The 18,857-nt window shown below is 42.6% G+C and overlaps 1 protein-coding gene and 1 long non-coding RNA gene across 8 annotated transcripts in view; both read left to right on the plus strand.

The window, feature by feature from the left end:
* The window catches only part of SHISAL2A (shisa like 2A), a 60,070-nt gene that overhangs the window by 24,678 nt on the left and 16,535 nt on the right, over positions 1 to 18,857 (plus strand). The window contains exons 3-4 of one of the 7 annotated variants that reach the window (XM_053244594.1): positions 3,467 to 3,542; positions 12,203 to 12,332. The exons of 2 other annotated variants lie outside the window; for them this stretch is intronic. In XM_053244594.1, the coding sequence (XP_053100569.1) occupies positions 3,467 to 3,495 (29 nt within the window). In that variant the 3' untranslated portion in view covers positions 3,496 to 3,542; positions 12,203 to 12,332. Of the gene's footprint in view, positions 1 to 3,466; positions 3,543 to 7,951; positions 9,174 to 11,159; positions 11,221 to 12,197; positions 12,529 to 18,857 lie in introns of those variants that run through there. 4 more of the 7 variants (XM_053244597.1, XM_053244595.1, XM_053244593.1 and 1 more) reach the window with 4 other exon arrangements.
* LOC128322739 (uncharacterized) lies at positions 14,926 to 18,446 on the plus strand. Its single transcript, XR_008305931.1, has 2 exons — positions 14,926 to 16,575; positions 18,116 to 18,446. It is a non-coding gene; the product is annotated as an uncharacterized LOC128322739 (long non-coding RNA).

Below are 18,857 nucleotides of genomic sequence, written 5' to 3' on the forward strand. Positions count from 1 at the left end.
GCCTGGAGAATGCCCAAGTATTTGTAATGTTCTTTCTCTTCCAGGTTCTTGATGTTGCTTCCATTGGGCAGTTCTATTCCTTCTGTTTTTGTTATTTTCCCTCTGTTCATTTTTAATGCAGCACACTTGTCTAGTCCAAACTCCATTGCCATATCGCTACTGAATATATGGACAGTGTTTAGCAGTGATTCAATTTCTGACTGAGACTTCCCATACAACTTCAGATCATCCATGTACAGCAGATGGTTTATTTTACTTGATGTTTTAGATGTTTGGTATCTGAGGCCTGTTTTGTTTAGTATTTTTGAAATGGTGATTACAAGCAACAGAGGGGATAGTGAGTCCCCTTGGAAAATACCTCTTCTAATGCTAACCTGTCCAAGTGTCTCGCCATTGATTGTTAACTGTGTACTCCACATGCTCATTGCTTTTTTAAAATAAATATCTGAATGTTTTTGCTGACACCAGTTGTTTCTAAACATGTTAGTATCCATGTGTGAGGCGATGATGATGATGATTAGCTAGCTGTCCCATAACAAATTGTTCTCTGGGTGGCTCACAACACAGTATTAAAACATGAAATATTAACACATCACACATTAATCATAACGGACCAAAAGGGGGAAAAAGAAAATATGAAGTACAAAATACAATACAAAGCAATTTAAAAACTCTTTAAAATCAGTTATTTAGTATGTTTATTTAGTACATTACTATACCGCCCCATCCAAAAAAGTCAATGAGCAGTTAAAAATCAAATTTGAAAATAAAAATTTAAAAGGCCTGAGTGAACAAAATGTTCTTTACTTGGCATCTAAAAGAGCAAAGTGATGAAGCCTGGTGAACCTCACTGGGGAGGCTATTTCATAAACAGGGTACAACCACCAATAACTCCCTCTACCTAGTAGCCACCTGCCTCCCCTCGTTTGGCAGGGGCACTTGGAGGAGGGCATCTGAGTGTTTTTCTTCCTAGAACACAGCGGGTCCTTCCAGACCACAGAAAACCTGTGCAACCTGAATAGTTTGCCTTCAAGTAAGAAGTGAGGGCTTACTCAGCCTCCAGATGCTCATGCAGGCTTATATTGTCTTCCTCAGCATAAATTTATAGGCTGGCCACGTGGCCAGAAGGAACCTCAAACAATTTTCCAGCACCATCTATTGGCCATCTGCAGACAATCTATTATGAAAATTAAAGTACTTTTCATCACAGATTCCCAGCTAATGACAAGTAAAAAGTGCTGCAAAATTGTCCAGGGTCCCTCCTGGCCATGTGACCAGCCCCTGAGCTTGTGCTGGGAAAGATGATTTGAGCCTGTGGGAGTGTCTGAAAGCTCAGTAAAACTCTCCAGGTCATGCAATTTTTAGCATTCTGAAAGGGTCCATTGAGTGTAACTTAAAAATAAAAATAATGATCCTCACCACAATTTGGATCAGGGTTTAATGGAGAGCTGGAGATAACCATAGATTGTGAAGTCTGGTAAGCCCTTTCCCCCACAATGTCAGAACCATCCATTCTTCTTTCTCTCTCTGCTTTCTCCATCTGTTCCCCTGTTCCCCACACTACTTAGCTATGTCTCTTTGTTCATCCCCTGTCGACTGAAACTCCTCCTTCAGTCATATTAGAGATAGCTATGCTGCCATATATTATTGTTTTTCCTGTGTGGGAAAGAGAAAGGATCGATATGGATGCTGAAGTAAGGCTAATGCGGCAATTTGGGGTGTTTGAGAGAGAATTCTTAGTCTGTCTTCAGAAGATGAAACGACTCCCATGCAAAAGAGATGCATTTTCAGATATCATTGCACTTATGGTAAAACGGTTGATTTGCTGGAACTTTAGGTCAAACTGGATCTACAGGTGAAACTCGGAAAATTAGAATATCGTGCAAAAGTCCATTAATTTCAGTAATGCAAATTAAAAGGTGAAACTGATATATGAGACAGACGCATTACATGCAAAGCGAGATAAGTCAAGCCTTAATTTCTTATAATTGTGATGATCATGGCGTACAGCTCATGAGAACCCCAAATCCACAATCCCAGAAAATTAGAATATTACATGGAACCAAGAAGACAAGGATGGAAGAATAGAACAATATCGGACCTCTGAAAAGTATACAGTGTACTGTGCTTGATTGGCCAGCAAACTCACCTGACCTGACCCCATAGAGAATCTATGGGGCACTGACAAGAGAAGGATGAGAGACATGAGACCAAACAATGCAGAAGAGCTGAAGGCCGCTAATGAAGCATCCTGGTCTTCCATAACACCTCATCAGTGCCACAGGCTGATAGCATCCATGCCACGCCGCATTGAGGCAGTAATTGCTGCAAAAGGGGCCCATACCAAGTACTGAATACATATGCATGCTTATACTTTTCAGAGGTCCGATATTGTTCTGTTCTACAATCCTTGTCTTCTTGGTTCCATGTAATATTCTAATTTTCTGGGATTGTGGATTTGGGGTTTTCATGAGCTGTACGCCATGATCATCACAATTATAAGAAATTAAGGCTTGACTTATCTCGCTTTGCATGTAATGCGTCTGTCTCATATATCAGTTTCACCTTTTAATTTGCATTACTGAAATTAATGAACTTTTGCACGATATTCTAATTTTCCGAGTTTCACCTGTATCTTCTGAAACACCAGATGCAAAGCAGAATAGATGACTCATGTTAAAGACACCAATGGTCAGTTTATGGATGATCATTAAAAGCCTGGGGGGGAAAGGCTTTAATTTTTGAGTAAGGGTTGCTAGTAATTATCATGCAGCTGCAGGACCTCTTAAGCTCACAGAACTGGTTTGGGATAATTAAGGAACTTCACATTTGAAGTAAGCTGAAATCTTATTCAAAATATGGAATCATTAATTTGCGTTTTTATCCATTCAAAGAATGATCACCATTCAGTTGTACTTTTGGTAACTATGACAACATTAAGTAGGCTGATTTAAAATGTTTATTGGAATAGTAATTTAATTTAATCTTTTTTATCAAGCTGGAAAGTCTATTAGTTCCTTTTAAGCCTGACAATAATCTTCGAGGTTAAATTGACACCTCATGTTTATTTTGGTCATATTTCTTTAAGATTTGTTAACAAAACTGTTCTATCATGATCTATTAATTTGATTTGTAAACAGTCATACATAATTTGAAATACCGATATCTGATTATTTAGAAACAGTAAAGCTTTTGAGAATTTCTACTTGGTTTGATTTATGACCAAGAGGATTTTGGGAAGTGCTAACCAGCTCTGAGGAACAAGGGCATACTCAAGACTTAGAGGAAAACTCAGTCACAGCTACAGAGCCCTTGCATCCTAAAGCTTTGTTCCTTGGAAACCAGGAAGTCAGATGCTGCTTACAAAATAATTTCTAAGGCTCTTCAGCATACACATCAATTCTTGAAATTGGAAGAAGCAGATTTCTTTTCAGTTTGAATGAAAAGCTGAATTTTTGTTTTTCAGATAAAGAGACTGGAAGGGATAATTTGTAGTATACATATGTTTGGGACAGAATTCTACCAGTTCTGCAAGCAAACAGGTACAGGTCCCTCACCCCAATTCACTCCACATGTCCTTCTTTGACGGTGGTAGAGTGTTTTCTTTTGAAACCAGGATCTTTGGGAATTATTATTGGGTTGTGTGCTTTTTGTGGGAGCAACAAAGGAAAATTTCATTTCCAAAGGGTAGCATTGTGCCGACCATTCTGGTCAAATGTTCTCTCTTTTTGAACTGACTCAGTAGCAAAGGTTGGGTAATTTTTGTTTGTTCATATTTGAAATAAGATAATCTATCTATCTAAAACTATTAGCAATAGAAACTTTGAAGAATTAATAATAGTTTTAGCACTTATTCAGTTCTCTAGAGATTTCCAGATGTTTCATGTACATTAATAGCGATCCTTACAAGATGTAAGGATCTTGTAAGATGAATCAGTTTCATTATCCTTATATTTTACATAGGGAAATTGGATGTTAAGACTGCCATTGGTGTGTGTGTGTGTTTGTTTGTTTGTTCGATTTATATACTGCCCTTCCAAAAATGGCTCAGGGCAGTTTAGTTAAAACAAAATAAAAACAATTAAAACCAGTTAACAATTAAAATCAAAACTATAAAAACAGAATAAAATCAATCAAACATTCAAAGAGTAAAAAAAAACCACCTTGGAAAACCAAGGCAAACATTTAAAACAATTTAAAATGGTTTACAACAATTTAAAAAACCTGGAAAGCCAGGCCAAACAGATAGGTTTTAAGGGCTCTCCTGAAAGACAATAATGAACTCAAGTTTTTTTGTGGCTGCACTGCCATGTGGCTCTAGAATACTCCCTGGCAGCCATGTGAACTGTAGAGTCCTGTGGCTGGCCAGACCAGTGAGAGGAGAACTGCTGCAGAGCTGAGGGCTACCTTTCTGCTGCACCCAGAGGTGGATTTAGCCACTTTAGACCTGGGGGTCTGTGGCCTTCTCTGTCTGGGGAGCTTCCAAACGATCGAGGGCCTCCCCAGAGGCTCCCCCCCCATGCTGCTTCCCTGCACCTACCCCACTGCTGTCCCACGCCCGCCACTGCCCCACCAATATTTGTCATCCTCACCACCAGGGTGTTTGGGGGGTGGGTGAGCAGCCAAGCGAAACAGGCCTCCCCGGTGGTGGTGGGCCGTGGGTGCAGCAGCTGGTAGGTCTGTCAGCGGGCACACCTGCGCAGTGAGTATCGAGCATCGCATGCCTGACACACCTCATTTGGAGGCTCCCCAGTGACAGGAGCAGCAGTGGCAGTAGCCACAGGTAAAAATAATAATGGGGGCCTCATGGTGTCAGGGGGCTCCGAAGCCCTTCAGGTACAGGCTCCCTTTTGCCCTAGATGTGCCACTGGCTGCTCCTGCAATGCATTGTGGAGGTTCCAGCTCCCCTGTTCAGCAGTGGATATAGCTTCTGCTCCGTGGGCACATGAGTTGCAGAGCCCAAAGTAGGCTCTGGTTATGTGGGAGGCACAAGGTAGGAGTGTGGCTTTTCTCCAGCCCACCCCCATATGGTCGTGAGCCCATGATCTGGGTTCAGACATAACAGGAAACTGCAAGTTGTGCTAATAATAGTTAAGAATCCACACCATAATTTGAGCTTCCAGATGTACGACATGTAAACCATGGTTTGGAGCTGCTTGTCTGCTTCTGTTTTCTATTTGCTTGGGACTCAGCTTCATAAGTTCACATCAGTCTCTTGAAGCAGAACAGCTCCTATTTCTGTGGCACAGCAGCTTCTTGAGGAAGTGCAATGACTCTGAGGTCCTTCACACAATCAAAAACTGAGGCTATTCTCATGATGGGTGTAAACTGCTTACCCCCATCATGTAAGCATCATGTGAGCAAGCCCGGTGGTTCCATGGCGGTTAGCCCGCCTAAACACCCCTGCGAGTGCTCCATTAACCTAGTTTGCTTGATCGTGTGTCAGCCACGGCTGACACTGGGGGGGGGGGGAGAGGGGAGGGGGGACCCCAGGAAGCTTGTGTGCGGGGAGAGCTCGTGTGTGGGCACACTGCTCGTGTGTGGGCACACTGCTCGTGTGTGGGCACACTGCTCGTGTGTGGGCACACTGCTCGTGTGTGGGGAGAGCGGGCTAAGCCCACTCTTCCCACCAAATCCTCCTTGATTCCACATGTTGGTCGTGTATAGAGCCTCACTGTGTCCCACCCAGGTTTGGGAGCTGTGTGTGCTCCCAGTTTTCAGTTGTGTGGAAGCAAGGTAGGAGGAAAACGTGGGTAGCTTTTCCTCCTACCTTGCTTCCACACAATCACTTTTACCCAGGATTTCCAACTGTCTTGCTTCCATACAACTGAAAACTGGGAGCACACAGAGCTCCCTAATGAGAGTAGAACACAGTTTTTGATTGTGTGAATGACCTCCTTGTTTTGGTCTGTCAATTGTCTATGAATGCAGACCTAAGAGGAAACCACAGCACAAACTATGGTTTGCAAACCAGCTTCAAATGGTGGTCTCTCCTGAAACAGGCTCAGAGGGGGAACCTATTTTCTGGGTTTGAAGAGAAGCCAGATCTACACAGTGCTGAATGACCAGCTCGTGTGTCAGTCACAAAGCTACATATCCTCTTCTGGATCAGGGCTGTATAGAGTGCTAACTAGCAGGACCTTGTCAGTCTTGAAAGTACTTCCTCCCTTTGTAAGGTCAGATGTCAAAGTGGTTGTTGTTTTTAAAGGAAAACTTTAAAGAATAAACCACCAAATAACCTTTTAACCACTTAGATAATAAAATCAAAAATAAAACTGAAAGTCTGCCTGAAGGATGGGAGGAAGGGGGAGCAAGAAAACGCAGTTTGGGTTGGATCCACAGGCTGTATGTGTCAGTCTAGGAGCAAAGATGGGGAAAATCAGTTTGCTCCATAGCAAAAAGCATTTCACTTGCTCATATATGTTTCCAGCTATGTCTGTAAAGAACCTGGGTCTCATAGCAGCTAAAGCTTGTTCACAGTATCATTTGAATTTAGGTTTAATGTGGATTACCAATACTGAAATGATTGTATGAACCAGAGAGTTATTTGCACATGACTTCATGCTGTGGGGTAAATGTTGAGTGAAGCCACTTCGAATTACACTTGTGGCATTGAGGGAAGCAGACACTCCTCTCTGCTCTCTGGTTTGGTTTTGGTGCAGGTTCACATTGCATGCCTCTGTGTTTTCCTTCTAGCCAATGGGGTGGGGGAGAGAGAGATTTCTAAAGACTGTATCCCTCTTATGTTAATGATTCTACGTCAGTGCCTCTCCCTATTCGCTCTGGTGTTTTCAGAAAAACTTGCTTAAAACCAGCATTTTTTAAACCCGGAAATACATCGAGATAAGCTAGAATTCAAAACATAAAGCCCAGTTTGTGTGTGGAGTGCTTTCAAGGATCTCAAATGGACTTCAGGGTAAGTTTGGCTGGTGCGTGAACACACACACTCTCTTCGAGAGGGGGTTTTGGGTAACAGCCCTGATGGGAAAGCCTCCAGGTGGTTTATGTCCCAAGTCTCTAACCTTGGCATGGGTTCACACAGTCAGTTTGGTGTTGGTAACCCACATTAAAACTAGATTTAAATGATTGTGTGAACAGGACTCTAGTGTGGCTGTGAATAAAAACTCTCATTTCCTTTTTGTTGTATTAGTGAATTTAACAATTGACAATCTGGAAAAAATGTATTATGGAAGCAATCCATTAGACATTTTCTGGAAAATGATTCATTTGCAACAAGCTTATAAGGTGGCCCCTGGTGAGGATGACCAGAAATGAAATTTGGGCTTAGTTCAGCAATGTCCTGGTTCCTAAATCTTGGGTATAGACTGTTGTAGTGACAAACCTTGGGTGGGTGGGCAGGAGATAAGAAGTTGCATTGCAAAGATTAACATTTTATGTTTATCTGGGAAAGGCTAAATTGTCTCTGTCACAGAGCAGGTAACTTATCAGAAAAAGAAGGATTTAGAGGAAAGCTATAAGAATAAACACTGATTTAATCCGGGTAGAAGGAAATTACTTTTGTAGTGGGGAAAGCTTTTCATTGCTCAGATATTCTGACATGAAAACCTTTGCATGATGAGCAAAGCTATAAATGGACCATAGTGCAACTTGTCTGAGTGTGAGGAGGAATGGTATTCTCCCAAGGTGCTGACACGTTGAAAGGTTGGCTCCAAAGGACACATGCCTCCTCCTTCCACTCCTGAGCACACCAGTTTCTTTCTGGTTCTCCTTGTTATTTCAGCAGTGCTCTTCTTCTTGCAATTCTGACTAATTATTTGTCTAAATTACCACTTCTGTTGCCCAGAAGTAGGGGCTTTGCTCCTTATTTTTTTAGTCTAATATTTGATGTGCTTGATTCATGCTTTTACATATTTGTGCTCATTTATAACATAATAAAATAAGGAAAGAGGAGAGGTCCTGAGTCACATATTGTCTTTACCTTCTCTCTCAGTAACCTGACTTGGAGTGAAGCTCTGATTGGCAGTCTCCAGCTACAACCCATCTCTTCCTTCCAGCAAGCTCTGGAACACACCACCCGTACACTATGAGGCGATTCTCACGATGGGGAGAAACTAGGTTAAGGCGCTTTCCAGGCTAGCTGCTCAACAGCAGCAAAATGCCTCCATTCAGGCAAGTCGCATTGGAAACGTAAACAGCAGGGGGAGCAGTCTTGTGGAAACTAACAACCCAAAAAAACAGCAACTTCCTAATGCCAGATATATGACGTCCTAGCTCTATATCGCAGCAATTAAATTTGAAACAAGGCATTGGAAATGTGAACGGCACCCTGCTGTCCGTGTAGGGGCTGTGGTGTCACAACGCAGGAAGTGTGGAAGCACACTTCAGAGATTTGCTGGGACCCCGTTGCAGGGTGTAATCTGAAAAGCGCCTAAGGGAGCCCAGCCTGGTTTTTCCCCATTGTGAGAACCACCGGGGTTGCACCACTTGGTGGTTCAACGGTGGCTAGCCCGCCTAAGAACCCCTCCCCTAAAACAGGGTTAGCGGAGCAAGTGGTCTGTTAACCGCATTTTACTGATTGTGTGCTGCTGCCATGTTACACTTTAAAAGAAAATTATTATAAGATGATGTACAGGTGGTATTTGATGCCTAAAAAACTGGCGATAATGTATAAAAATGTTTCAAACAAATGTTGGAAATGTGGACATTGTGAAGGAACTTGTTTTTATATGTGGTGGACTTGTAGGAAGGCAAAGGCTTTTTGGGACATGATATATAATGAGTTAAAAAAAATTTTTTAATGACCTTTCCTAAGAGCCCAGAATCCTTCCTGCTGGGAATAACGCAAGGAGAGTTCTCCACAAGAAATTTAATATTCTTCATGTATGCAACCACGGCGGCCAGAATAGTATACGCACAGAAATGGAAGGACAATGAACTGCCCTCAAAAGAAGATTGGCTGATAAAAATTTTGGAATATGCGGAGATGGCAAAACTTACAGTACTGATAAGAGATCAAAATTTGGAAGGTTTTACAGAAGATTGGAAACCATTTTTACTGTACTTAAAGAACTATTTTCCTAATATTGATTTTTCAACAGGGTTTGAAATTCAGAAATATTAGCAGGTTGAGTAGACTAAAATCGAGTTCGGTAAGGTATAGGATATATGTTTTGAATTATTATAGCAAGGGTTAATTGTATAATTAGTGATTCACGCTGATTAGTGAGCTGGAAGTCAATTTTGTTTAATGTTTGATGTAATGAGATTCTTAAGATATTGTTAAAATCAATAAAAATTTAAAGCAAAAGATTGTGTGCTGCTGCGTGCCGTGGTGACACCCAAGTGGAATCCGACTGGGAGGCTACAATAAGCCCCCTGGCCTCAGAGGTCTCCCCAGGATGCCTCGCACACGGGGCATCCTGGGACTTCAGGGGGCCAGGCGGCCCCCGATCACCCTTACCCTACCGGCTCCACGATGGCTCCCTGCTCATCTGCTCAGGGCTAAGCCCACTCTCCCCGCAGAGCCCAGTTAGGCTCTACACAATGATCATTTGTAGAGCTTCATTCCCTCTCTTGCTGGAGCTGTGTTGTTCATCATCACTGCAGGGCCTGGGAGCCAGGGGCACATTCCAGCTCTCTTACTAGTTGTTTATTCGGCTGGTGTGAAGCTTTGGATAAAGGTGACTAGTCTGCACGGTATAGAGGTGACCATTCCCGCTGCGCAGTGCAGGGAGGGACAGGGAGAGAGGTACAGAGTGGATGGAAAAAGACATGAATACAAAAATTAACCATTGAGAACATCTCTGTGTTGAAGATCCCTTTGCTTCTGTGTACAGTTAAGTGGTGGAATCCTATGGAAGTCTGTGATAAAAAGCCCTCCAACTGGTAGAGCCCCATGATTTCTGTCTGATTCAGGGTTTGAACAACATCAGGTCAACTCAGTGCTAGGACATATGTGTGTGTTTGTGTGTGCATGTATACCAGGCCTGCTCAACTTCGGCCCTCCTGCAGATGTTGGCCTACAAGTCCCATAATTCCTGGCTATTGGCTGCTGTGGCTGAGAATTATGGGAGTTGTAGTCCAAAAACATCTGGGGGGCCTAAGTTGAGCAGGCCTGATGTATACACACACCCACCCACACATAGTCATGACTCCTACCAGAGCTAGAGTGGGTGGGGAGTTCACTGGGTTGAATCCTGTAAGGAATCCCCTTACAGACCAGGAAGTCCCAGGAATGCCCCGTGTGCAAGGCATCCTGGGGGAGACCTCCGAGGTCAGGGTGCTTGTTGTAGCCTCCCGGTCGGGGTCTACTTGTGTGTCGCCACGGCACGCAGCAGCACACAATCAGTAAAATGCAGTTAGCAGACCACTTGCTCCGCTAACCCTGTTTTAGGCTGCCACCATCCACTTTATTTTGATGTAGGAAAACCCACTCTCCATCTAAGGTTCCTGGGGTGGGGGGTAAAGTGGCAAAACCCTCCTAAAAATGGCTGAACAATCCTTGGCCTTCAAAGGCATGTGACTAAGGCAGACCCAAAATGAAGTGGATTATCTTCCTTGCAGGCCTTAAAGACCCATTTTTTAAACCTGGATTTTAATGACACCTAGTTTTAATTTTAATCTGGTTTAAATGTCTTTTTAAAATTTTTAATTGTTTTATTATGTGTGTTTGATTATAATGTAAACTGCCCTGAGCCACTTTAGGAAGGGCAGAATAAAAATTGAATGAATAATAAAAAGGAGCATGTTTTTTGAGTTACTGAAATACAAGCCTAGCTGAAATTCTCCCCTTGGGCAGTATTGATCCACTGTCCATAGTAGAATGTCAGAGGGCATTTTGCTACTTCATTCCAGAACTAGCTGTTAAAATGATCTCAATTCCCATTTTTGCAATATATAAGATCTATAACCAATATTTAGTTACAACTAGATGTACAGGTAAGTTTATTAAATTGTTTAGAAGATTTGGAATTGGTGGTTAGTGCAAAATGCTTGATTATACAACTAGTAACAGCAGCAAAACATGTTATAGCAAGAAACTGGAAGAACAAAAAGTCCTCTTCGACTGGAATGTGATTTGAAGAGGTATGGGATCTTTTAGTGCAAAACAAATTGTCAATGTATTTAGGTAACTTTAAATCAAGTCATATTGATGCTTTTCTTGTAACATGATTTCCGTTTTTGAATTTTATTGACAGAAGTAGCATTAACTAGAAGAGACCTGAAAGACAGCAGGCTATCTATATTTTGTAATACAAATTAAAATCTGGGTTCGTCTATGGATCAAATGGGTTCTTGATTTAATGGGATGAAGAAAAATTCTGTAAAGTTGTACTGTGTATGTGTATAGATATAGTCTAGAATTATTTTATTTTTGTAGCATGTGTACAAGAGGGGGACATGTAGCATGAGCACAGTGGAGGATTCTGGACCCTCCCTGTCCTGTTCTGGCTGCCCATGTAATAAGGCAGAGGACAGGCTGTAGGACTCTGAAGAGATCCCAGGGAACAAGCTGACTCGCCTCTGCGTGAAGACAGGCTGATATGAGCCCTTGAACATTCTGGAAGCCATACTCTACCTCTGCCTCCATGCTTGGAGTGTCTGAGCTTTAAAAGGACTGCGGCTCAAAATATGGTAGTGCTTCTTCATTCTGACTGCTTTCCTTGGTCTTGCTGGTTTGCCACCCCGGGACTTCTGTATGGGTTGATATAAAAATGTGCTACATAAATAAATGTTGGCATGTCAGTATTGGAGAGCTTGGTTGATGAGGGAAAGGCTGGCTTTGTAGAGGGTGCAGGTCCCGTGGGTGCTGCTTCAGGGGCCCTGACCCTGGAGGGAGTTACTCAGGGGATTCCAGCCCAAGGGCTTCCAGTCCAGTGGTGTGGTGGGGCCAGTGCCAGTCTTGCTTCCCCCCACCCTACTACATTCATAGGATCCAGGGCAGGGGTTGGCACTGGCCCCAGATCCACTCCCTCAGGATCTCATTTGGAGTTGCTACTCTAAATCAATTTGGAGTGGGTGGAGGGGCACCAGGCTGGAGCCTCGCACCACCCTTCAATCCTACTTCTCTCACAAGGTTATTTTGAGAATAAAATAAGGTTGCTTCATGTATACCACCCTGTGAACTCCTTGGAGGAAGGGTGGGAAGCAAGTGTGAGAGACAAATATAGCAGAAATGAAGACACACATAGCAGGGAAAGTGTGTTTATTAATGTGGTTTCTGTTTGTTTTCCCAGCACAGAACTCCATCTTTCAGAAGGCACCACCAAAAAATAGCAACAAAAGGATTCTCTGGCTAAGCTGGACTATAACAATCCAGTGCAAGAACCCGAGGGACTCTTTGAAAGTTGTTTTATTGCCACTGTGACAGATACTCATACTCAGGGGCCAAACTGAAGATGGGCCCAGGAATATGGAATCATGATTTATTACAGGCCAGATTCAGCGACCCCCTTTACGGGCATGTGTTGCTATATGCTTGCATACCAAGAGTTTGAACTTATTTGAAGAAAAAATTAAGAGAGGAGATGTTCAAAGTAAATAAAAACCCAGTGATGTTTACAGATATTCTTTAAACACTAAAGAACATCTTTAAAGTTTTCTTTAAAACAAGAAAAAATTAAGAGAGGAGCAAGCCCCCCAAAGGGGCTACAGGTAGTCACTTTGTGACTACCCTAGCCGCTGTGCATGCGCAAATGCCCTCTGCGAGGCCTTGCAGAGGGCATTTGCGCATGTGCTGCGGTGGCCAAAATGGTGGCCGCTCGCTTTTATGGAGACCCGAAAGGGCTAAAAAGACTGGTTTACCCAGCCGCTGTGGTGATGAGGGAGGCTGGTGGGGGGAGAGGGAACCCGTACACACACACACACCCCACGGCTACAGCAAGCCCCCCCGAAGGGGCTACAGGTAGTTACTTTTGGATTTAAATTTTTAAAAAAAAAAAAAAAAAAGTTTGCTGACCGGGGGTGGGGTTTCGATGGGGGCCGGACCAAACTGGCCCAGTTCCGTTCGAGGCCGATTCAACCTCGAACCAAACCAGGCCAGATGGTTCTGTGCACACCACTAATAGATGCAAAGGTAAAGTGTGCCTTTGAGTCGATTTCAACTCCTGGTGCCCACAGAGCCCTGTAGTTTTCTTTGGTAGAATACGGGAGGGGTTTACCATTGCCGCCTCCTGTGCAGTATGAGATGATGCCTTTCAGCATCTTCCTATATCACTGCTGCCTGATATAGGTACTGGCAGGGATTCAAACCAGAAACCTTCTGCTTGTTAGTCAAGCATTTCCCCACTGTGCCCCTTAAAGTACACCTAGATAATTTTGGAGTCTGAACGTAAAGGCCTTTTGCCCCACCCCCAGCCGCAAGATAGGCAATTTTGGACCTAATGGGGCTATAAGCATCCTCTCCACATGTATGTACACACAGGCTTGTGTGTGGGAGATCTGGCTAATTTCTTCTTTGAAGTCCCACATAGGGACTTATTTAGACATTTTGAAAGTATCTGTAGAATAAACAAACTCACTGAATTCACTGCTTTTTACATCAGAATATACTCTGAGAAAGGTTGAAAATTGGAGGGCAGAACATGAAGAGGCTTTCCAACCCACACACAATTGCTGGCAAGAGGATAAATCCCCAATCAGCCTTCCCCCTCCAGTGCTGTGGAAATGTCTGCATGAACTCTACTAAATTTCCAAGTTTTGCACTCTGAAGAGAGACCATAGCACGTGTAGCATGCTATGAAGAGAGGCCATAGCATGTGCAGCAAGACAGAAACAGCCCAACTTTATATCCTGATTTATAACCAGGGTTTTAAAAATCTACTTCTGTATCTTATTTATATACCGGTCTGTGTCTGTGTGAGAGGGAGATCCACTTCCACTAAAAGATCCAGAAACAGACAGCACCAAGGGAAATTGTTCAGGCTCGAGAGCTGGCTGGACCATGACATGCAAGTGGCCTTCACCCCAACGACGGGTGCTCTCTCTGATCCAGCTCTACCAGGCCTCTTTCCTCCTTTTCTCCCCCCACCCCTGCAACCAACCAACCAGGCCTGGCTCACTAGTCAGCTGCTACGGTGGAGGCAGGCAGTTGCAGGCTGGCCATACACAATTCACCCTTGTTGTTTCTCTAATGTTCTGATGGCGCAGCGGGGAACTAGCAAAGCACCAGTTCGAATCCCTGCTGGTATGTTTCCCAGACTATGGGAAACACCTATATCAGGCAGCAGTGATATAGGAAGATCCTGAAAGGCATCATCTCATACTGCATGGGAGGAGGCAATGGTAAACCCCTCCTGTATTCTACCAAAGACAACTACAGGGCTCTGTGGTCACCAGGAATCAACATCGACTCGGAGGCACACTTTGCCTTTACTGACAGCCAAAACTATTCCAAAATCAGGCAGAAGAACTGGTACTAGCTTCCATGTGATGACTTTTCCATACTGCCACTGTAACCTATAGGGCCAGTCCTTCCTTTAGAGAATTCATTAGGAGTAGTGACCTTACAAAGAAGCATGTTCAAACAAGTTAAGGCTATATAGCTGATGCCTAAGAGTGGTTTATTGTGTCAAGCAGGAGTGTAGCTATAATTGGGCAGATGAGTTCAAAGAACCTGGGCCCTCCAGTGGCAGCCCTCCCTATTTTCTTCATTATATCCCTCACTCTGAGGTGCTGCCAGGGAGAGGGGGTGAACACAGGCCCCATCTCCCCTAGCTATGTCCCTGGTGTTGAGCTATACATATGCCCTGGCAGATTAACGCAGAGGCAGAGGAGGCATCTGTCTACAGCAGCAGAATTGAGGAGAGTCTATAGTTCTGGACTGCAGCACTCTAGACTCTATAGCTCTGCTGCAATCTATAGCAGAGTGGGAGGCGGAGCCTCAGCCTGCCTGCTGTGCAATCATCACTTAAGAGGCAGTGAGGAGAGATGGAGGGAGGATAGGCTTCTAATGGTAAAAGACTGGGGGAACTCTTCCCTCCTCGCCACCCCCCATCCCTGAAGCCAGCCACCACCACCACCACCACCATCACACCCCATCCGGCAGGCGGTCTTTTAGGCAATTAATTTCCCCTTAACTACCTAGTTATTCCCCCTCCCAGTCCCTGTAGCAGCTACATCATGTATTTTTTTTTTTTTAAAGTGAAGGAGGGGAACTTTCCTCTTGCCCCCTTCTCTGCAGCAATTGCCACAGCTGCGGCTTTGAACGAAAATGAAGGAGGCAGGAGGGGGACTTTCCTCTCCCCCCCCCCGTACTTTTTTTAAAGGGTGGCAAAAGCGTTTTTGCCTATAGGTGGCAAAAAGGTTAATCCACCCCTGTACATATGGGTTTATAGACATTCTATTATTGTTAATTTGGTGACAATAGGGAGGGCCATGGGATTGCAAGCCAGGATTCCAAATAAATACCTGACTCCTCTAGTTAATTCACTGTACGACTTGCCCTTGATACTTAGGGGAGTCTATGCTCCTTGATTATGTTTAAGTTACATTACTGGGTCATCAGTTCATGGTTCCATGATTTTGCACGAGTGTCAGCAGCAGGCTCTTGCCTGCCACATGATCTGTTGAAGAGCACACCACAAAGTCCTGGCTGTATCTTCCCTAGCAAGCAGGTCATCATGACAAGAAAGGAAGTTGAAGTCAGCACCATGCCAGAACTTCCCCTTTAAGTTAAAGCTGTGAGTCTTTGAAAAGGAGGCGACCTAGCCCCACCCCAGTCATCTCTAATCTCAGCATGCTATAGTAGTGACAGGTAGATCTTAAGGAACAAAGAGTAGATCCTCATATTAAACAATAGCTATCATGGCATTAGCTATCATGGTTCAACTTGATTCAAGAAATGGGCACAAATTCAGCAAACTGTTCAATGATTTAGAACTTAAAGGTCTATGTGGTTCATAGCTTCAGTAGTGAGCTCACTATGAAAGCATACTGACCACATTTCTGACATACATGCTATCTTCTCAGATTAGTCTCAGGTGGAAGCTGTTGTTCTGGTCTGAAGTAGTTAGATTTGCACAGTCCTCGTAGGCCAGTCTTTATGCCAATCACAAAGCAACCCTCTCCCTCCCTGTGCAGCTCTTGCACAGACCACTGATTGGCTGACACTTGTGTTAGTCACAAAGCTACCTTCCCCAGTTCAGTTTTTCAAACTTAAAAAAAAGGGGGTGGGGTGGAGGAACCACCACAAGTGGAACCTCATTGCCCCTGAAATATTTATGCTGAAATACACTGGGTATTTCTATCTGTTCGTTAAAACTTCTGAGTACAGTTTTGAGACTTTGCTTTGGGGCGGGGGGCTAGTCTTCAAAGCAAAGATACTTCCCTTGCCTATAGATATTTTTAATGCTTTTGATTATATGCTCAACTGTCAATACTAGAGACATACATATTTTAGTACTGTTCTGAAACTCCAACTGAGATTCAATGGCTTCTCCCTCTTCATCCCTTCCTCTCTCTTCTTCCAACCCCACTTTTGGCTTACTTTATATGTTTGCATCATATGTACTTCGAACATCTCAAATATAAGTAAAAGAAAAGCAACAAAGAAAATTTGAGATGAGCATTGATAGACAGAAAATGCATCCTGACCTGTTTGCAATCAGTGCTTGGGTAAGAGCATAATTCCCCTGTTTCTTTATTTCTCTTCATCCTAAGGGTTTCTAAATAGTGAAAAGCATATGCTAGGTCAACTAGTAGGGTTGTGCACAAAACCGGTTTGCCTGTTTCAGTTCGCATTTGAACTGGGTTCGAACCAGGAGGGGGTGATTCGGTCTTGGTTTTGCTCGAACCCCCCTGGTTGGGTTTGAATTTGAACTGTTTTGAACTGGTTTGAACTGGTTCTAACTTCCAAAAGTGGGTGGGATGGTAGCTGGCACCCATGGGTACCTACCACCCCATCCACGGGTATCTACCCAAAGCAATTGGACACTCGTATGATTTTTTAAAATACAATTTTAATTTTCAAAATAAAAAGTAGATAAAGGAGAGATACAACAAAAGTGTTCGAAAATATCAAGCAATACAAATTTTGAAAAAGGAAAAGAAACAGCAACCTCTTCCCACACTTTTCACCACCCATAGTTTGATAACTAAATAAACAACCTAACATATCATAATTACAGATAAGAATGATAAAAAGCCAATTTTACTGAGTAAAAAAGAATCATTTCTATAAAAATCATTTAATCACTTTTATAGAAAAATCATTTCTTTAAAAATGCCAAGTTAACGAACAGAATCACACCCTTTTCTGCAATGTTTTATGCCATTTTTACCTTATGTACACAAAAGAACATAAAACTGAATTTAAAAAAGCAACCTAACATTCCATAATTACAGATTAAAATGATTAAAAAAAAACACCAATTCCACTGAGTAAAAAAGAGTCATTTCTGTAAAAAAGCCAAATTAACAAACAGCAAAACACCCCTTTCTGCAACATTTTATGCCATGTTTACCTTGTGTACACATAAGATCATAAATCAAATCCCGACACTGGGAACAAATGGAGACCTTGTTGAGTGTTGTAATGTATAAAAGGCTCCCAAACAGACATAAATGACTCAGAAGAGAGATCCTTCTTGTAAGCTGAGACTTTCGAAATTGGTGCATAATCCCATAGCTTCAAATACCAGTCGTTTAAGGGGGGAATCACAGGTTCCCGCCAGTTTGTGGCGAATATAATCCTTGCTGCGGTAATCATATATAGAAATAGCTCATTAAGTTTAGAAGAAATGTAAGGTTTAGTTATACTGAGAAGAAATATTTTTGGAAGAAAAGGGAGCTTAACCTCTAAGATTTGTTTGATTTTCTTATGAATTTGCTTCCAGAACAGTTGAGCTTTGTCACAGCTCCACCACATATGATAAAATGAGCCAGGATGCTGGTTACATTTCCAGCAATTCTTCGAGAAAGAGTCATCTGTTTTGTTAATTGTCAAAGGAGTTATGTACCATCTAAAAAACATCTTATACCAATTTTCTCTTAAATGGTTACTGAGGGTAAACTTAATGTTTTTCTTCCACTGATATTCCCAGTCAGACATATCAATCAACCTGTTAAAATCCTGCATCCATTTTATCATGCATTCTTTAATCTGCTCAGTCTCTGTGTCGTATATCAATAACAATTTGTATATTCTGCCTAACAGATGATCCATATTTCGAGTAATGAGATCCTCATAGTCAGTTAATTCTCTGAGCTTACCACCCTGTATCTGCAACTCCTTCCGTACTATTGAACTGATCTGGGAATGCTGAAACCAAGATGAAGAAAGCGGTGGTTGTTCAGAAGATTTACTTTGGGCAAGGTGTTGGATTAAACTATGCAGAGTATATGAGTTCTCACTCCAAAATTTATACTTGTATGAAGATTCCTCTTCATAGAAATACACATTCAAGATTGAGGTCAAAGGCGATAGCCTTGGACTTATTATTTTTTGATATTTATCCCAGACGTATAAAAGACTTTGCCTAATGGCATGATATTGTACCTCTGAATCTTTTCTCAAGCTTGTAATCCACAAATAGTTATGCAGTCCTCTAGAAAGACCAGAGCTTTCCATTCCAGTAAGATAACCATAGGGGGATATAATCCATTCTGAAATCCAAGTCAAACAACTGGCATGATAATAGAGTTTCAAATTAGGAACACCTAGTCCACCTCTTTCCTTTACATCTTACATAACCTTAAATCGTATTCTGGGTTTTTTATAGTTCCAAATAAATGAATTAAGCTGACTCTGCCATTTATTCCGAATCCTATCTTCTATCTTTATAGGGATCATTTGAAAAAGAAAATTCATCCTGGGCAGTAGATTCATTTTATCGCTGAAATCCGCCTGAGCCAAGAAAAGGTCAGCTTTTTCCATCTGTCCAGATCAGCTGCAATAG

Source organism: Hemicordylus capensis, chromosome 4 (assembly GCF_027244095.1).
Source record: "Hemicordylus capensis ecotype Gifberg chromosome 4, rHemCap1.1.pri, whole genome shotgun sequence".
Classification (NCBI taxonomy): Eukaryota; Metazoa; Chordata; class Lepidosauria; order Squamata; family Cordylidae; genus Hemicordylus; species Hemicordylus capensis.